Below are 20,733 nucleotides of genomic sequence, written 5' to 3'. Positions count from 1 at the left end.
CTGCATGGTATTTCATTTTATGCATACTTGGTAACTCGACCAATCCCCTACTTGGCGGTATTTAAGTGAATCCAACTTCTCCTTTTAGAAACACCGTCCCTGCATGCTAGCAAGACTTTGGAGATAGTTTGCTAATTGCCTTCCAGAAAGTTCTGGGCGCTTCTGGAGGCATTTGAGGCAGAGTAGGTAGAATGTTTTCCCATCAGGCGAGCTTGCTATCTTCCCAGATAGCAACACTGTAGTCTTTAGAACTTGAAAGACTTGTCTTATCTTGCCTGTTAGTCATGCAGCCTAAGCGGGACTAGGTTCCAGAAATCCCATACAGGCTCTCCCTCCTCTTGCTTCATTCACGCCCCTCCCCACGCGCCCCCGCCCCCCCCCCCCCCCCCGTCCCCCGCGCTTTCCCGCTCGGCGGCCTGGCCTATGGCAAACGCCAATAATTAATTAGGGGCGGGGATCAAGGAGCGGCTGTCAGGAGGTCGCCATATTTCTGTACGGCCCAGAGGCAGCCCGGGCAGTTGCCGGGTCGGTAGAGGTGCTGACAGGGCGGAGCCGCCGCTTGCCTCAGCCGGCTTCACCCCTCCCGCCCGGGACAGGTGGCTGGAGCGCGCTCCGCCTCCGCCAGCTGCGAGTGGGAGCGAGGGAGGGCCGGTCCCGGACGGTCGCCGCCAGCTGCGAGTGGAAGTGAGCGAGGGCTAGTCCCGGACCGCCGGGCCAGGGGTCCGGCGGCAGCAGACGGGTACCGTGGCGGCCAAAAAAATGCTCCTGTACCGAGGGGCCCCCGCCGGCCCTGGCGCGCCGGGCTGCGGGCTGGCCCGGCCCGGCGGCGGCCCGCAGGCCTTCGGGATCCGCCTGAGCACGGTAGGTCCGGGGCCCGAGGGGGCGGACGCGCGCGCGGGCCCCTGGGCTGCGGGGGGCGCGCGGGGAGGGCCCGGCGGGCCGAGGCCTCACGCGGGACGGGACCTTCTCTCGCCCCCAGATGAGCCCCCGCTACCTCCAGAGCAACTCCAGCAGCCACACGCGACCCTTCAGTGCCATCGCGGAGCTGCTAGGTGAGTGGCGAGGGCGGGCCCGGCCGTGTTCGCCCGAGGCAGTGGTGCCAGCGTGGTGCCGCGGACGCGAGAGGAATGCGCAGAGCCGCGCGGGGCGGGCCGGGGCTGGGGTGGGGGCCTCGGAACCGGCCCCGGCTCCGCAGGCGGAGGAGGGGGATGGCTCTCTCTCCAGGAACTAGGTTCCGCTCATAAAACGGAGGAAACGAGGTGTGTCTGAAGCGTTAAAGACACCAGTGTGGTTTTTCTCTCGCGCTCGTGATGTTCGGGCACTTTAGGATAGCTTAGTAATCAAAAGGAGATGCATAAAAACCTCGGGCCCCGAGGCAGCTGGGCTCCGTAGGGGCTGGCGACCGACGGAGGATGCCTAGCTAGCAGAGGGGCGTTGTAGAGGACCGAGGCGGGTCCTGGGGGAAAGGTCTGGAAAGCGGAGTTCCTTAACTTTTGAGACAAGAAAGTTAGGAATGATGGGACATCTCTTAAGAGATGACACGAGTGCATTTGGCTCCCTGCTACTGCGGAGGGCTAGGTCCGTGGTCCACGAGCGCCCTCACACCGCTGGAATGAATATTGAGAACTTAACCTCTCGCTCCACCGGTGTTTGCTTTTGAAGCGTTTTTAGTTGATCCCTTCAAGCCAATTACACCAGTTTTTGCAGTAGTGTGCTACTCTGTGGAAAGCAAAGAAGAAACGCAGTCCTGCACAAAACGCAGCAGCATACAGGTCGCATTATACATGCTTTGAAAATCGAAAGAAGGAAGAAGTGTTTATGGGCAAGGTTGCACAGAACAAACTCTTGAAAATGTTTTCAAAGCTCCCCAAATGAACCCCGGTCTCTACTTAAGCAGTCACTGTGGCCATGCCATGAGAGTTATCTTGGGTAAGAAGTCAATGGGTAGCAGGAGACTTACTTGGAAGGGTGATAAGAATGATAGAGACCTTTGATGATTAACCATAACGCGGAATGCTTTACAATATGTGTAATTTAATTAGAAGGTGAAAGGCAAAAAGTGGAATTGATACGTTTGGAACCCTAGAGCAGAGGGACTGTATCTTTGAGGTTTGGTACTGTGCCTTGGGGCTGTGCACTGAACCTCTGCAGAATGGAATACAATCCAAGTTAAGTATGTAATTTACAAGAAAGACTACAAGGGAGCAAAAAGTAATGATTTACATAGTGGGGGATGGGAAACCGAAATGTCTTGTTCTCTCATGGTTGGCACGGTGCAGAACGTGATATACCTGTGCTGTGCTTACTGTACTTTCCAGGTGATTTAATGAGTTTCCAATTTGTAATTTTGAATATTTGTGATTTTGGCCATAAGCATTACCTTAAAGAACCTAAGCCGGATCTAAGACGTCCAGTATGAGCGCGAGTATGTGTATGTATTATGCACACACACGCATACATACATGTATACAAACAGATTTTAAGACCAAATAACAACTATTTGTGAAAATATTAATAACAGGGAAAAGAGAGAGCAAAGTGTTAACTGGCAATCCAAAGCTTTCATTTTAGGTTTTCCTTCAATCATTTTCTCCACTTAAGTATTAATTTTCTAGTGAATCATTCATTTGGTAAATATTTATTGAGCACCCACTGTGCGCAAGGCCACTGTGGTAGGCACAAAAATGAATACAACACAGATTCACTCTTCTAGTAGGGGAGATAAAACATGTACAGAAGGTTTATGCTTTGTCTAACAACAAAATGGAAATCGATATATAAACAAAGATATAAACAAGTGCTGTGGGAGTTCAGAGGAAGGAGGAATGGCTTCAAGTTTATGAGGAAGAGGAAGGTTAGGAAAGGGTTTGTGGAGGAGGTGACATTTAAGCTGAGATTTGAAGGATTGGGACATGTGGATATGGGCGGGGAGGAATTCCAGGCAAAAGGAACAACTGCTTGAACAAAGGCATGAAGAATATTGAGTGGAGTTTAATTAGAGCATGGGGTTCACAAATAGTAAAAACGATAGGTACTTAAAAAGTTTACAAACAGCTTTCACAAATAACTTTTTAACATTACCATTTGAGGTAAACATTTATTTTCATCCTGCAGATGAAGAAAAAGAGGTTCAGAAAATTTAACTGACTTTTCCAAGGTTACATGTATACTAAGTAGCAGATCCAGGACTCAAACACAGGCCTTTTTACTCCAGATACTAAGTAAGGATGAGGTTAAAAAGGTCATCTGGGATCAGGATGTGACTGGTAGGCTCCAATATTTGGCTTTTTAGCCTGAAGTTTTCTGAGCAGGGGAATGTCATGATCAGAGCTGTGCTTCAGGAAAGTCAATCTTGCAGCAGTGTATAAAATTGAAGGAGAGAGAGATACGGATTTATATGACAGGAGGTTATTGCAATAATCCAGATGAGAGGAAATAAACTCTGTAAGAGACTGACAATGGAAATAGAGTAAATAGGATATGAGAGAGTCTAGGGATGTATAGGGTAAAGGAGAGGGAGGGATAAGAAAATTACTTAAATTTCAAATTTGTGGTCTCTTCAATGCTAACCTTGTGTGTGTTTGTTACAAAGGAAGAATAGGCTTGTGACAAAAGGTGATGACCTTACCTTTAGGCAGGAATACTTTCAGATACCTGTAGGATTTATGTAGGACAGTAGCTCCACCCTTGGCAATCTTTCAAGTAGCCACCTATAGGCCATCCTTCTGGAACAGGGGAGGATGGGAGCCTTATGATGCTGTGAAACAGAAAAGGATGAGAGGCTTGTGAAGCACTACCTCAAAGCCATCTCCGATTTGCCATCTTATCTCTCCTGGGAGGCTGTCATGGGATAGTTTCTCATTGCCTCCTAGATTCTGATGAGATACGAGAGCAAGGGGAAGGCAGAGATGGGGTCCTCCCATGAAGGGATAGCACGAGCCAAGTTAGGAGAGAGAAAACTCCTTGTGATCCGGTAGCACATGGGATTGTGTGGCCAGGTTAGGGAATGAAGACACTCCAGCATCTGATAGCACACTTCTCACCTAAGTGGTGGGCAGGGAGAGAGGAGTAAGGGTTCTTTCATTGTGCTAACTGTTCATTGGCTGGATGGGCCGGGTTAGGGGAGAAGATAGATTTTCTGGGATCCAATAGCATTTGCCATGTATTAGTAAATTTTTGGAGGGTTAAGCAGCAAGAGGTAGGATTGAAACCAGCCTCCAGATTGGTGCCTTGTTATCATAAGTTCATTTATTGAGGCCAGCCTTATTATTATTGTAATTTCATTTGCTGAGACCGAATGAAAGGCCATGTAAAACTGAAAGTAAGTACAAAACCGTGCTTGCTGGTGCCTCTCTACTGATCTCTCTTTCCCTACTGCTCCAGCTGACCCTGGCCTCTTGCGTGCCCCTTCCGCCTTGTATTCCATGAGCTTCCAGCCAAGGAGATAAAATGTTGAGCTGCTCCTGGCAGCTACATTGTAACTCCTGAAGTGCCTGTGTTAAAACTATTTGGTGTGTTCCTGTAAAAAAAAAAAAAAAAAAGTACCTAGTAAAGTTTGGGCAAAACTTGCAGTAAAGAGGAAAATAATTGAGATGATTTTGTGAGAGGCCTTTGAGCTGATTCGTTGAATGCACCGTTGGGTAAACATGTAGTTGCAATTGATATGTGTTACATGTTTGAATTGTGAATGTTCACAAATTGTTAGAAAAAAATACCTCTGTGTCCAAAGTTTTCAGTGTATAAATGATGTCCAGTTGATTGACAAGTTGTATCATCAGTCACAGTGCCTTTGGTTGTCTGCCAGCAGGAGTGTCTGATCAGTCCCAACACAATTCATGGCCTGCTTGCCGAATAAAGGTTCTTGAAACAGTGTAGGCAGCTGTGTAATGCTGAATCCTTTAGTCAGTTAAAGAAAAATACTGCTGCCTCTTACACAAAGTAAAGAACTACATTTCTGATAAAGCTGCCATTATAGGACAGACTTGTAACTCCTGCCAAAACTTAGCCCTCTTGTCTTGCCACATTATATGGGCCCTAGGCCACCAACCTGGTCTTTAAAGATTAACTATATCATCCATCAACAGAAGAATGGATAAAGAAAATGTGATATATAGACACAATGGAATACTATTCAGCCATAAAGAGAAGGAAATACTGTCATTTGCAGCAACATGGATAAACTTGAAGGGCATTATGTTAAATGAAATAAGCCAGGCACAGAAGGCAAACTATGTGGAATGTTCTAACTTCTATGTGGAAACTAAACAAGTACTAAGTAGCAGATCCAGGATGCAAACACAGGTCTTTTTACTGGAAATACCAAGTACGGAATGAGGTTAAAAAGGTCATCTGGGATCAGGGTGTGACTGGGAGGCTCCAGTGTTTGGCTTTTTAGCCTGAAGTTTTCTGAGCAGAGGAATGTCATGATCAGAGCTGTGCTTCAGGAAAGTTAATCTTGCAGCAGCGTATAAAATTGAAAGAGAGAGATACGGATTTATAAGAGTAGTTAGGAGGTTACTGCAATAAGCTTAGAAGTAGAAAGTGGAATAGTAGTTACTAAAGGCTGGGAAGAGTGGGAGGGGGGATAGCTAGAGGTCGGTTAATGGCTACAAAATTACAACTAAGATAAAAGAAATAAGTTCTAATGTTTTATAGCACTGTAGGATGGCTATAATTAATAACAATTAACTGTATATTTTCAAATAGCTAGAGGAATAGATTTTGAATGTTCCCAATGAAAGAAATGATAAATGTTTGAGGTAATGAATATGCTAATTATCCTGATTTGATCATTACACATTGTATAAGTGTATCAAAACATCACATTGTATTCTATAAATATGTACAACTATTATGTGAATTAAAAAATAAAAACACAAAAAAGTGGCTGCTACTCATATGAAATAAACTTTCCCTGAGGGCCTTCTAAATGGAAAAAAAAAAAAATGACTACACCAGGCCTCTGAATCCCCTTCTGGGACTATTGGTGATGCCGTACTACTGTTAAGACGTTTTCTGCTTACAGTCAGTGACAGTTTTATCAATGACTCTAGCAATACCATTGTGACCCTTGAAATTAATCTGTGTTTTGTTTTATTTGATGAACATTCCACATATCCAAGTGGCTGTAACTGATATCGTTAATTGTATTATAAAAAATGGGTGTTTTGCATATTTGTAATACTTCTCTGGATTGTAAGGGGTGTTCCCGGGAAAAAAATGGTATAATTTGATCAGTAGTAATAGAACAAGTGTATGGCCAGGACCTGACCTGGCTGTCTTAGCTTAGCTTTTTGGTATCACTAAAGCAGTATAGGATACCAGGGAAAGGGAAGAGGGTGGAAGGGAAGGACTCTCTCTTGCTCCAAGAGCTTAGTAGAGACAGGAACGATTAAGGAACCTATCCAACAGATTGTATAAACTGTCCCTCAATTGTGGCCAGTGAGCCACATTTGTCAGTGATTGACAATTATGTAAACTGGTGCCTGTGGCAAAAACATGTGGCAACTAGACAGTGGCACCCCCTGGGGTTGTGGACGTGACACAATTGTTAGACTATGGCAATATTTGATGTCTTTGGAGTCTTAAATAATTAACTCATTGTGAAGACATAAATCAGGAGGAATTGTGAACCTATGTATTTTTTCTACTTTAATTCTATGTTCTCCATTTCCTGAAAGGATGGACAGCCTTACCTTTAAAACTATTACAAAATACCTAAGCAAAAATCACTCCCTCTAAGTATGCTTGCTACCATCACTGAGATCTAGGCAGACAATTAAGTCTTTTGATTTTAAACTCTAACCCTTTCAGTGCCTCTTAGGCTATAAACAGGAATGGCAGTACTCTCTGTGTTCTTTAACAGAGGAGGTGATGTAAGAAAGAAGAAAATAAAATGATCACAAATAAACTGTAATGTGTGTAATATGCATCATCTTTTACCAAAGTTGCTCCTTCAGCTTTTCTCCGTAGCTGCTCTTTACTGTATGTGTATATAAACAGTAAAGGGGCTAAAAGGCAAGAAGTAATGAGACAAAAATGGAGCAAAATGCTTTGTATGTGGGAGTAGTTATTAATACTTTTTTCTAAAGACCCTGAAGTTTGAAGGTGGAAAGGCAGATTGCATATCGCTCATATGAAATCTGGAAATCAGCTTTAGAACTCAATCTGCTATCATCTCTTTTGTTCTCTATAATTTAGTAAGTGCACTATCGTTAATGCTCCCTGATACCTTCTCAAACATCCAAATGAAGGAAATAAAGGACATTTTCTATGTCTTGGAGTCACTGAACTAGAGATTTTGATACAACATTGGAAAAGGGGATCTAATATTGCAGATTTCTACCTTTTGCAGATAATGCTGTAGATCCAGATGTATCTGCCAGGACGGTCTTTATAGATGTTGAGGAGGTCAAGAATAAATCTTGTTTGACCTTTACCGATGATGGATGTGGGATGACACCTCATAAACTACACCGAATGCTCAGGTAAAAATGTCTTCATTGTCTTTTTCATGTCTTAAGCTCATGAACCCTATTTAAGGCTTCATAATTTTCATTAATATTTTGCTTTGCTTTTGTTCATTCAACAAATATTTATTAAGCATCTCTTATGTGCCAGAGCACTGGTTATGAAACAAATACTGTTCTTGCCCTCACAGAGCTTTCAGCCTAGCTGGCAATTCAGACAATTAAATAAGTAATAAAAAGCTATAAGCATAATGATAAGAAGGTACGGAATATTTGAGACGAGTCATCAGGGGAGCCCAATCTGATCCCAGAGGTTAGGAAAAGTGTGCTAGACAAAATGATATTTAAGCTGAGATCTAAGGGTGAGTACAGTTTAACCAGCTAAAGGGGCAGGGAGCAAGGGATGACAATTCACACAAAGAGAACAGCAAATATAAAGACCCAGAGGCCTTCACTGGTCCGAGACCTCCGATTTATATTAACCTAAACTCACTCTTAAATCAGAAGTATTGGAGTTGGGATGATTTATTGATTAGAACCATGAAGGTACCCGGGTATAATCAAACCCCATGCAAGGTAAATAGAAGGCATTCAGACACATACTCTTTAAAGGTTTTGCATTAGAATCACAAACTTAGGAAATTCTCCTTTCTAGCTGTTGAAGCTGGTGCTAGATTTCTATTGCCACTGTCAGTTCATTTAATCACTTTAAAACATTTGTAGTTGAGAACGTAAATTTATACTATATCATCTCCGCATATTACTCAGTGGAATATGAGTATTCCTTCAACTCCTTCCTTCTCTCTTCCTTTTAGCAGATGAGGTTGATTACTCTCCCTGTGGCTTCCTGAACTAGAGTGTGTGAAGCACGAGTAACAATGGTGGAATGCTGTGGAGGAGGGAAAGGGCTCCAAACTATAAAAGTGGAAAACAAATTCATGTGGTTGTAGTTACCCTTGTAGGTATTCTAAATCAATTACTCTGTTTGTAGGGAAATCCCTTTGATTCATCAAAGAAACAAAAATGAAATTTGGGCAAAGTAGGTGGTTACGTTTTACCACTCAGCAGTCTGTATACCTTGTGTCTCAGACCCTCCTAATTAGAAGACTATTTGAGGAAAACCTCTAAAAGTGAAACAAGAATTGTGACCAGTATGTTAGTGAAGGTAGAAAGTTGGCCCAATCCTTTAACTTATAACATCAGTTTTATATCCTGAAGTTAATATTATATATTGAGAAAAATACAATTTTAGATGGGACGGAACCAAAGCATTTATATGTTCAATTCTGTATGTACTAGTTGGTTGTTTTCCCCCTAAAATTACTTGTCTTCTTATTTTTTGAGACAGAGTCTCACTCCATCACCCAGGCTGGAGTGCAGTGGCATGATCTCAGCTCACTGCAACCTCAGCCTCCTGGTTTCAAATGATTCTCGTACCTCAGCCTCCCGAGTAGCTGGGATTATAGGCGTGTGCCACCATGCCCGGCTAATTTTTTTGTATTTTTAGTAGAGACAGGGTTTTGCCATGTTGTCCAGGCTGGTCTTGAACTCCTGACCTCAAGTGATCCGCCCACCTCAGCCTCCCAAAGTGCTGGGATCACAGGTGTGAACCACCGCACCCATTGAAAATTGCTTATCTTCTTAATGACTCCTTCCCATCATACCTTATCCCATTGACGTGGGTGTTGAGTAGTGGGCCCAGCACATCTGATCTTCCATTTTGTCTGTGGGACTACATCTGTGAAACTTGGTTAGAGTTATAAGGTAGAAGGGAGGAGAAGAATGGTTTCAAAATAATTGCCACAATTTTTGTTCCAGATTCATTCATTTATTCATTCAACAAATTTTTATTGAGCACCTGTGTGCAAGGCACTGGAGATAAAGTGGTGAACCAGATAGACATGATTCTTGGCTGACAGCTTAGTGAGAAAGAACAAAATTGACTAGTAATATAACTAAATAGGTTATTCCACCCAGTGGTAAGTGCTATGAAGGTAGAGCACAGTTTCTTTGAGAGCATATAACAGGGATCTAATCTAGTCTAGGGAATTAAAAAAGGCTACCCTGAAGAAATGACATTCAAATTGAAATATGAAGGATGAGTATCACCCATTCAAATTTTTTGTTCCCTCCCCAAGGAGCAAAATAGGCAGAAACTTTCTTAGCTATAGAATTTTCCCTATCATACCAAATATGTTTCCCACCAATTTGAGCTGGGCAATTGTTCCTCCTATTTAAAAAATAATTTTAGAAAATTATTTTAATGAGTCCTTAATGTAATATATGTACTGAATTTTATTTGTGATTGTATTTTGAAACAAACTTGAATCAGCTAGAAGATACCATTTTTTTTAATTAAAAAAAAATTTTTTTTGAGACGTAGTTTCACTCTTGTCCCCCAGGCTGGAGTGCAATGGCATGATCTCAGCTCATTGCAACCTCTGCCTCCCGGGTTCACACAACTCTCCTGCCTCAGCCTCCCAAGAAGCTGGGATTACAGGCAGGTACAATCACGCCCAGCTAATTTTTGTATTTTTAGTAGAGACGGGGTTTCACCGTGTTGGCCAGGCTGGTCTTGAACTCCTGACCCGAAGTGATCAGCCCGCCTCAGCCTCCCAAAGTGCTGAGATTACAGGCATGGGCTACCGTGCCTGGTGAAGATACCATTTATTTAAAAGAGATTATTTAAGGCCAAGCATGTTGGCTCATGCCTATAATTCTAGCACTTCCAAAGGCCAAGGCAGGCAGATCGCCTGAGTCCAGGAGTTTGATACCTGCCTGGGCAACACAGGGGGACACCATCCTTACAAAAAAATACAAAAGTTAGCCAAACATTTTGGCATGCACCTGTAGTCCCTGCTACTCGGGAGGCTGAGGTGGGAGGATCGCTTGAACCCAGGAAGCGGAGGTTGCAGTGAGCTGAGATTGTGCCATTGTAATCCAGCTTGGGCAACAGAGGGAGACCTTGTCTCAAAAATAAATAAATAAAATAAATAAATAAATAAAAATAAAAGAGATTATTTAGTCCAATCCTAACTTCTAGCAAGGGATTCTATTTTATTTTTTTTTTTAGATGGAGTTTTGCTCTGTCGCCGGGCTGGAGTGCAGTGGCGCGATCTGGGCTCACTGCAACCTCCGCCTCCTGGGTTCAAGCAATTTTCCTGCCTCAGCCTCCCGCGTAGCTGGGACTACAAGTGCGTGCCGCCATACCCAGCTAATTTTTGTATTTTTAGTAGAGACGGGGTTTTACCATGTTGGCAGCCAGGATGGTCTCCATCTCTTGACCTTGTGATTCACCCGCCTCGGCCTCCCAAAATGCTGGGATTACAGGCATGAGCCACCACGCCTGGCCCGAAGGATTCTATGTTTTCTGGTTTTTTGTTTGTTTGTTTTTGTTTTTTGTTTTTTTTTTTGGGGGTGGAGTTTCCCTCTTGTTGCCCAGGCTGGAGTGCAATGGTGTGATCTTGGCTCACTGCAACCTCCACCTCCCGGATTCAGGTGATTCTCCTGCCTCAGCCTCCCAAGTAGCTGGGATTACAGGCATGCGCCACCACGCCCGGCTAATTTTGTATTTTTAGTAGAGACGGGGTTTCGCCATGTTGGTCAGCTGGTCTTGAACTCCCTAACTGAAGTGATCCACCTGCCTCAGCCTCCCAAAGTGCTGGGATTACAGGCATGAGCCACCATGCCTGGTGCTGTTTTCTACTTGAAGGCATATTACTTTTGTATTTGGAAAAAATAATAGAAGTAATTATGCAAATTTATTAAGCCTACAGAAGTTCTATTTGACCTCTAACATTTGTTGTTACCCTGTCCACACTTTCCAACTCTTTATGCAACTCTATTTTCAGGCTGATAAAATAGTTGTGTAACTGTAGCAACAGTTTCTTCCATAAACATAGAGTTTCATGAAAATCAAATTAAAAAGGAAAAACCTATTATTAAGTTCCTTTAAGGTCCACAACTAATTATCTTTAGCTTCTGGGGCTAGTGTGTGGATCAGTTAGTCTGTATATTCAGCTGCCTTTTTCAGCAAGGTGGAAAACTTCTTTCAAAGTTCAAAGACTAAAAACAGCCACAGAACCACAGAAGGTATTTGCTACCTGTGCTCAGAAACGCACTTCCTAGCAGGTGTATTCTTCTAAAACAATAGCTGGAGAATAACAGTCTGCTTAGCACTCTTTCATTCTTTTATATTACATATTAAATCACAAGTATACCTAGGAAATAGCAGTGCTTGCCTTTGTGCACCCATGGATTTTGCCAAGGTTTGTTTCATTGGTCAGAGTCTTTATTTATTTATTATTTTTCTTAACTTTTATTTTTGGTTTGGAGGTACACGTGAAGGGTTGTTACATAGGTAAACACGTGTCACGGCAGAGTCCCAATTTAAATTTACCTCTCTGGATTCTGGATTCTTGACATTTTAAGATACTCCAGAGCAAGCTGCTGTATTTTTGGATTCCACTAAAAATGCTGGTATCCAAGCCACCTTGATGTGTAAACAGTGTTGTCTCTCACATGAGAGGATAGAGCAGGACTGACTTAGCAAATATAAACCACCTAAGCCAAGTTAGCTCTGTGGAAAATTATTACTGAGCTATAGCAAACCATCAAATTCATTCCTACAATTCTATTATTATGTGTGGTGAGGGCTTTTGTGTTAGGTAGTTATTTGACTGGTACCTGACATTCATTCTGCCAGTTTGCATTTAAATAGAATGCCGAACATGAGAACTTAGGTGGAATAAAAAAGCACACAGGAAGAGTTAAGTGAAACACAGTAACAACAACAAAAATCCAGAGTTTATAGCTCCTCTGTTCTCATTATTCTTATCCTTTTCCATTCTGGTTCTGGCCTGGCACTACTACTTATCTTCTCAACCTTGTATCATCATTTGGTCTCCTCAGATTAACACAGTGAGGGTTTATACTTTCAAAGGGAAAAAGAGGTGATAGATGGTGGAAGAGGCTAAAAAATTAAGGGAGTTGTAATCTCCCTATTTTCACCACTTTCCCTTGATCACCTAATTGAAGCTTTTGTGGTATAAGAGAAAGTTAAAGTCCGGTTAACGATACAAATTCATTTGAAGTGGTATGTAAGATTACTATTTATGAAGAGCCCTGAGTTTTAGGTGTGACCTTAGGTCTGAAGTAGGAGTAGGGGATAGCACATGACAGCTATCAGAATGACTTCTAGAGTTAGTTTAAAATTAATGTTTGAATACTACTTTATACTTAATGTATTTTGCATACAGTATATAATTTAATCCTCATAACAAACCCATTTTTTTAAAAAGCCAATTCTTCCACAAGAAGAATGGGAATGCCTGAATCTTACTATTATAAGTCTGTATCCTGGAATACTAAAGCCCATAGGCAACACAAACTGAAATTCTTTTTCTTTTTTTTCCCCCCAAAGGACTGCTGCCATGGAAATTACCTTTTTCTGTCACTAGATTTATTTGTAGGATACACACAGCTCCTATAAAGTGTCTACTCTAGGAGGACATATCATATTATTGTATAATGCTTTGAAATAGAAAATTAAAAGGTGGTTCCCTTTCTTAGTGAGTAAACACAAAACCACAACCTTCAGGAAGTAGAAATCAGATACCTCAGCTCTCCATGCTCAAAAGAGTAAAATTGTTAAAGATCAGCCTGCTCAGTCATGGTCTGCCAAGAGTATCTATTTTATTGATGTTGAGAAGCACCTAATCTGTAATATATGAAGTCCTTCCTTAGACTATAAACTCTGAAGGCAAGAATCATGTCTCTTATTAAAAATTGTCTCTAGTGCTTAGCCCAATGCTTGGCACATTGTAGGTGCTTAGTTTAAATATTTATTGAATGAATGATAGTGCACAACATTGTAAAATTAGTCAATCTGGAGAGAAACAATCATTTTTAGTATAATTTTTTTCCTTTATTGATATCTAATATTTTACATATTTATGGGGTACATGTGAGTACTTTATACATGCATACAATGTGTAATGATCATGTGAGGGTGTTTGGGGTTTCCATCACCTTGATAATTTATATGTTGGTAACATTGGAACTCCTCTTTTCTAGCTACTTTGAAATATATGATGTATTATTGCTAATTATAGTCACCCTGGTCTGCTATGGAACATTAGAACTTTTTTCTTCTATCTAACTATAAGTTTGTACTCATTCGCCAAACTCTATTCATTTCTCCTTCTCATCCTGAGAAACAATTCTTACAATTAGTTTTATTGATGGTGAGGGAAGATATATAATCATTTTATTTTTAATTTTTAAAGTTCTGTTATTTTGGTGTGCACCTGAATGGAAAATACAAGGAAGGGAAAGGTTCTGGCTTCCAGATTAAGCTGATCAAAAGGGGGCTACAGAGATTGTTGAGGTGCCTAAGTGAAAGGTCCTTAATAGAGCAAGAGAGACTTTATACTGCAACTGTTTGCTGATATTCAGAGGCAGAACTACCTATTTTTATCCTTTGGCCACATTCCAATGAACTGTCCCAGCAGATGGAACAGAGACTAAGAATTGGAAGGGTTATCCTTTGAGTGGAGAGTTGAAATTGTCAAGATATATGATCCCTGACTTTCAGATTTCTAGAGGATGATATAAACAGGTTAGGAGATGCCTAATCTAGTACCTCTGACCAATGACAATATCTAGAACTTTTGTTACCCTCTCTAGATAACTACACTTTTCACCTTACCCTAACTTTACTTCTACAGCAATCAGAGCTGTTTTATCTAGACAAGAAAGACAGCTGCCCAAGGCCTTCTCCAGCTATGTTAGCTGGTGAAAAGGGGCCCTTTTTTACATTTACAAAGTGTGACTCTCACGTAATGGAACTATTTATGTACACACAAACCACCCAGGAAAATTAGTCCCATTACCCCATAGTAATTTCCTGTGTTTTTAACCTAATAATTTTGCCCATAAATACCAAAAGGAATAAAAAAGGAAGGACTTTTTACAAGTGTTATTTATTTGTAGGCCAAATATTCTGCCTGTCACCTATCTTAGGATGCTTTTTACCTTTCTGATTTCTTTTTTTCTGATTTGTTTTTTCTTGTGTAATTGCAGCTTTGGCTTTACAGATAAAGTAATAAAGAAGAGCCAGTGTCCCATTGGGGTCTTTGGTAATGGTTTCAAGTCAGGCTCCATGCGGCTAGGAAAGGACGCCCTTGTCTTCACCAAGAATGGGGGTACTCTCGCTGTTGGACTTCTATCACAGACCTATCTGGAATGTGTCCAGGCCCAGGCAGTTATTGTACCGATTGTTCCATTCAACCAGCAAAACAATATCCTTTCTGGAAATGGAGAATGTTGGTTAAAAATTAGTCTAATCTGAGTGTTTTGATAGGAACCTCTTCAGGTCAAATCCAACTATCAGAAGTTTTAAAAGAGGTATTCAAATGTCTTAAATTTAACTGGGATTTTTCTCTATTAAATATTTAAAAAATAAATAGAACATTGACATAAGCTTAGAAATGTTTTTGCTATATTGAAATTTTCATTGTTAGGCAGTTTGATCTATATAGTATATCTCTGCTCTACCACCACCCGATGGTAAAGCTCTGAAGGCCTTCCTTTTTTTTTTTTTTACTAAGGATAGCTACATTTGCATTAATAGGCCTAGAAACATACTATTTATCAGCTTATATAATAGCAGAATAGCTCATTTCCTTATGTCTGCACAGCTGTTACTTCTGTTAGACACCTGGTTGTCTTGACTGGAACAGTATAGCAATAAGGTTTTAACTTATTGCTTCCAAAGAAGTTAAAAAATTAAGCCTTTGATCTTTTAAATATAAGACTTTGTTTACATGATATCTTTGAAGCTATATTCTGCATGGGCAACTGATTTTGGAGCTTGTCTCCACAACCTTTCTCCATTTTTCACCTTTCCTCCTTCTATGGCAGTAATATGCATGCTTTATGTCTGTAGTTTTGTCTAAATATGCAACCCAAAGGGCAGATCTTCCTTCTCAATAGCATCCTAAGATATTATTTTTTCTTTGACTATATTTGATTTTACAAAAAATGATTATTACCGAGGATTCATTGCCCAGCCTAGAAGCCATCTTGAACTATTCCATTTTCAACCGTGAAAATGACCTGCTCGCCCAGTTTGATGCCATCCCAGGCAAAAAAGGCACTCGTGTTCTCATTTGGAACATCCGCAGGTATAGTATTCCAAGGGTGATAGATTCTAATAAACAAAGGTAGTATGATGAAACACATTTTTTACTTAATTTTAACTTTTAAAATTTTTATAAAAAGACAGGATCTCATTATGTTGCCCAGGCTGGTCTCGAACACCTGGCTTCAAGTGATATTCCCTCCTTAGCCTCCCAAATTATTGGGATTACAAGTGTGAGCCACTGTGATTGGCCTAGCACATTTTAATAACTCTTTTTAGAGAAGCAAAGTAGATAAATTTTAATATATATTTATATCTCATTCCATACTTTTATGTAACTTTGTCTTAGAAAAACAAGAGTTCTGGCAGGGCACGGTGGCTCATGCTTGTAATCCCAGCACTTTGGGAGGCTGAGGTGGGCAGATCATGAGGTTGAGAGATCGACACCATCCTGGCCAACATGGTGAAACCCCGTCTCTATTAAAAAAAAAAATACAAAAATTAGCTGGGCATGGTGGTGCGTGCCTGTAGTCCCAGCTACTTGGGAGGCTGAGGCAGGAGAATCACTTGAACCCAGGAGGTGGAGGTTGCAGTGAGCCAAGATCGCGCCTCTGCACTCCAGCCTGGTGACAGAGTGAGACTCTGTCTCAAAAAAAAAAAAAAAAGAAAAAGAAAAAAGAAAAACAGAGTTCTGTTTGAGATAGTGGTTTTTGTTGGTAAAATGTGGCATGTTTAAGGTGGAAACACACATATCCTGAGGCTACTGCCACAGATAATTAAGACAGTTTAGCATATTCTAAGCTCCTCAGAATCCTTTATAAATATCTATTTCATATTCATGGACATTTTCTTTTTTGAGACAGAGTCTCTCTTGCCCAGGCTGGAGTGCAGTGGTGCAAACTTGGTTCACTGTAACTTTCACCTCCTGGGTTCAAGTGATTCTCATGCCTCAGCTTCTCGAGTAGCTGGGATTACAGGTGTGCGCCACCACGTCTGGCTAATTTTTATATTTTTTTCTAGAGACGGGGTTTTGCCCTGTTGGCCGGGCTGATCTTGTACTCCTGACCTCAAGTGATCCACCCACACCAGCCTCTATTACTGGCGTGAGCCACCGTGCCTGGCCAATAGGCATTTTTTTAAGTTTGGTAATTGATAGTTATTTTACCTATTAGACAATGACAATGAAGTATGAGAAAAAAAATAGAGTAAACAAAGCACAATAAGATCTTTAAAAAATAAGGAATTCTGTATTAGTGCTTTCACAGTAGCTGGATTAGAAGTAGAAAAATCTGGCCAGGTGTGGTGGCTCACACCTGTAATTCCAGTACTTTGGGAGGCCAAGGCAGGAGGATCACTTGAGGCCAGGAATTTGAGACCAGCCTGGGCAACAAAGTGAGACCCTGTCTCTTAAAAAAAAAAAAAAAGAAGAAGTAGAAAAAATCTTTGAATCAGATAAATATGAACTATGATGAGACTAGGTTAAGATCATGTCTTCAAAACTAATAAAACAATCTAGAACTACTTTATGCTATTTCATGTGTTTAATCTTAGCATGTCTAATGGAATACATTTAAGAATATAACACCTAAACACTAAAAAATAACCCTAAAAACCTTTAATATAAAATAGAGGTATTACTGATATGTTTAATAGAAAAGATTATCAGATAAATGTATTCATCGTTTTCTCCTTAAGTGAAGTATTTTGTCTCATTTACCTGGGTAAAACAAATAAAAACAATGCTGGTTTATATAGAGAGTACTGTATTTAACAATTAAAAGAAGTGTGACTCACACATTGGTAATTTAGATCTTCCCTGTGTCCTACTGAGAAAACTTCAAGTAATATAGTTTGTATTACAAAGAATTTTTTGAGGTATTTCCAGTGATTTACATATCTTAAACAGAACTTTTTCTTTGTATGTCGTTTCCCAGTTATGCATATGGTACTAGGTGGTATACAGGTTGACTTTCCCTAATCCAAAAATCTAAAATCTGAAATGCTGCAAAATCTAAAACATTTTGAGCACAGATATGACAACGCAAAGGAAATGATCACTGGAGCATTTCAGATTTTGGATTTTTAGATTAGGGGTGCTCAACCAGTAAGTATAATGGAAATATTTCAAAATCCAAAAGGATCCAAAACACTTCTGGTCCCAAGCATTTCAGTCAAGGGACATTCAACCTGTATAAATAAAGGATTACATGGTCAAATAAATTTGGGAAAAGCTGACTTAAAGTTTACTGTGTTGCTTTATTGTAGGACTTCTGAGAGTCCTGGAGTCCTTTAATATACTAATGTGCGTTGAAAATATGTAAAAGAGCAATATAGTATGCAGTATTTCCCAATCAATTTTTAAAAAGTATTTCTTCAGGTTGGGTGGTGGCTCACACCTCTAATCCCAGCCCTTTGGGAGGCTGAGATGGGAGAATCGCTTGAGCCCAGAAGTTGGAGGCCACAGTGAGCTATGATCATGCCACTGCACTCTAGCCTGGGCAGCAGAGCAAGACCCTGTCTCTAAAGAAAATGTTTCTACAGATCTTTTTTCCTTAGATGGAGAAGGTGAGGGACAAGGAGGACAGAGAATCTCCTCAGGGCATATGCATTGGGGTCAGGTGGGGTAGTGAGAATCAGAATTATCCTGGAAAATCCATAATATGCTATTATACATTGACATGGGCATGATGCAGACAACAGACCATAATGGTTCTGGTGCAGCCCTGTAAAAGGAGCTACAATTTCAACACAGCAGCTCTGAGCTTATGGAGCCTGAAGTATGAAGCAGAGTTATCACTAGAGCTCGAGGTGACTCTGAGGGCTGAGAATTATTTCTCAATTTTATTTGATCATAGAACTTTTATGTATTTATTTCTTTTTAAGAGTATCTTGTGAGATTACTGTTCCACAGAACAAATTTTGGGAAGTACTGTTCTGATATATACATTTTTTCTAAAACCTGTCATTTGAGTTTTTTCCAAGAATAAAGATGGGTCTTAACGTTTTTTCCCTGGCGGTGGTTAGTGATATAGCTCAGGGTCTTGGAATGGATCAAAACCAAGTGGCCCAAAAAGATTATGGGAAGAAGAAAGGTCCTTATGAAAGGAATGTTAGTACCATTATGTTTAAATGATAATTCTATAAATGGTATCCTAGAGGGCTAGTAAATATATGCTGCTTTTGTAACGTCTTTTTTCCTTTTAAGAAATAAGATTAGATCTGGGGAGATCTTAGTGTCTTATTAGTCTGAAGTTGGTAGAAGTGGGTTTTGATTCATCTGTTCATTCAGTTGGGGAAAATGATGTTGAGTGACTTACTAACAATACCCAGAAAGCTTGTGTCTATTTCAAGATCCCACTTTGAGGATAGCTGACATCCATTTGATTTATCAGATCATAGACATTCCACATTCTTTTTTCCTTATGAATGTGGCATCATCACCTCTATGAAAGAGTAGATTTGTTTAGAATGGGAATACCCTTAAGTATTGTCTGATCCTCTACCCAAGTAGTTTGTAGTTCCTTTGCACTGGTAGTCAGGGAAAGAAACAGGTACCTGAGTTTTGGCTCGTATTGTTTTTTTTCTTTTGGGTTCCTAGTGTATTTTTTGTCCTTTGGAGCCAGTTTTTGTTAGATTGGTACTTGTCTCTTTTCCCCAGAAATAAAAATGGAAAATCTGAGTTGGACTTTGATACAGATCAATATGACATACTGGTATCAGACTTTGACACAGAAGAAAAAATGACTGGCGGTGCTACCTCTGAGCTACCAGAAACAGAATATTCTTTAAGGGTAAGTAAGAATGGTTTTTCAACAATGAGAGGTAAGATTTCCTATAACCTGAAAATATTATAGAACAAGATCTTCTTTTAGTTATACAAAGATAACAACCTTCCAGCCATGTGCTAGTATTCCTTTTTATTGTCTCCATTGAGACAGTTTAGATAATATAGTCAGCAGTACTTTAGTGTGGTAGTTTACATAGTGTAATGAGGTATAGAAACTGAGCCAAATCTTTGCCCAGCATAGATATCAGTTGGTGGCAGTGTTTTATGGGGATGTCAGCAGAATTGACAATATCACATAATAACTTTCCCTTCACCATTCTGTTCCATAGGCATTTTGTGGTATTCTGTACATGAAGCCACGGATGAAAATTTTTCTGCGTCAGAAGAAGGTGACTACCCAGATGATTGCCAAGAGCCTGGCCAATGTAGAATATGATACATATAAACCTACCTTCACAGTATCCTTACAACTGTACCACTACATGAAGCTGACCTCTTTATTTCAGGATTAAGTTTTCAGGTTGACACAGAAAAACAAAAACTTTCCCTTTCAAATTCAAAAATGTATGTCATAGTACACATTCTATTACAGTGTACTCTGAGGAAGTCTTTCTTAAATGCCAATCTGTATACCATTTTTATCAGAAATCACCTGGAAACTGTTGAAATAATAGAATCCTGAGACTTTGGAGATTCTGGTTCAGTAGTGTCTGAAACCTTTTTTAAAGAAATAAGAAATATTTATTTATTTTAAAATCCTCAGCTGATTCTAATGAGCAGCCAGGTTTGAGAATCTCTGCTGTAAGGAATAATACACATTATTTGGTTTGTACTGGATTTTGATATATATTAAATTGATTGAAATAAGCAAAATACTGACTAGAACTTCTTAATCTTGTAGGTACACTGCAATTTTTTGTTGTAACAGGTCCAGACTTACATTGATTGAAGTTAGGAGGGTGGAAATTAAAAGTTGATTTTCTAGAGTGAAATAAATCTTCTTAGGTTTGACATAAATTCCTGATACTTCTCATAATGGTAGCCACTCAGAGGAGCCATTACTTGTTTTTACTTCTACCTCTCCCCCGCATTGCATCGAGAATGGATTTCAGACTAGAAAAAAATCTTAAGATGAACTATGGAAATTAGGTACAACTTTGTTGATGGCTTTTGGGGCAGAAAACGTCTTTGAAAGGCTGAAAACTTGCAAGGTTATGAAAAATTGTCCTTTTAATTTATTTTCTAGTAACTAAGCACCACTCTTGGCCCGAGAAACATGTTTACACTCTATTTGCTTTATCAAAGACATTATCTAGCATGCTTTGTCTTTCCCT

At 40.3% G+C, this 20,733-nt stretch overlaps 1 protein-coding gene across 3 annotated transcripts in view; it reads left to right on the top strand.

Annotated features, from left to right (window-relative positions):
• The first annotated feature begins 483 nt into the window (after nucleotides 1-483).
• MORC4 (MORC family CW-type zinc finger 4) overlaps nucleotides 484-20,733 on the top strand; it is a 60,062-nt gene continuing 39,812 nt past the window's right edge. For 2 of the 3 annotated variants that reach the window (XM_054472412.2, XM_054472410.2), the window contains exons 1-7: nucleotides 484-861; nucleotides 980-1,052; nucleotides 7,355-7,487; nucleotides 14,553-14,771; nucleotides 15,509-15,655; nucleotides 19,271-19,403; nucleotides 19,729-19,857. In XM_054472412.2, the coding sequence (XP_054328387.1) occupies nucleotides 760-861; nucleotides 980-1,052; nucleotides 7,355-7,487; nucleotides 14,553-14,771; nucleotides 15,509-15,655; nucleotides 19,271-19,403; nucleotides 19,729-19,857 (936 nt within the window). In that variant the 5' untranslated portion in view covers nucleotides 484-759. The remainder of the gene's footprint in view (nucleotides 862-979; nucleotides 1,053-7,354; nucleotides 7,488-14,552; nucleotides 14,772-15,508; nucleotides 15,656-19,270; nucleotides 19,404-19,728; nucleotides 19,858-20,733) is intronic. The other variant, XM_063660826.1, reaches the window with a different exon arrangement.

The sequence above is a fragment of the Pongo pygmaeus genome, chromosome X (assembly GCF_028885625.2).
Source record: "Pongo pygmaeus isolate AG05252 chromosome X, NHGRI_mPonPyg2-v2.0_pri, whole genome shotgun sequence".
NCBI classification, from domain to species: domain Eukaryota; kingdom Metazoa; phylum Chordata; class Mammalia; order Primates; family Hominidae; genus Pongo; species Pongo pygmaeus.
The sequence above is the reverse complement of the archived record's forward strand: the minus strand, read 5'-3'. Positions and strand labels throughout refer to the sequence as shown.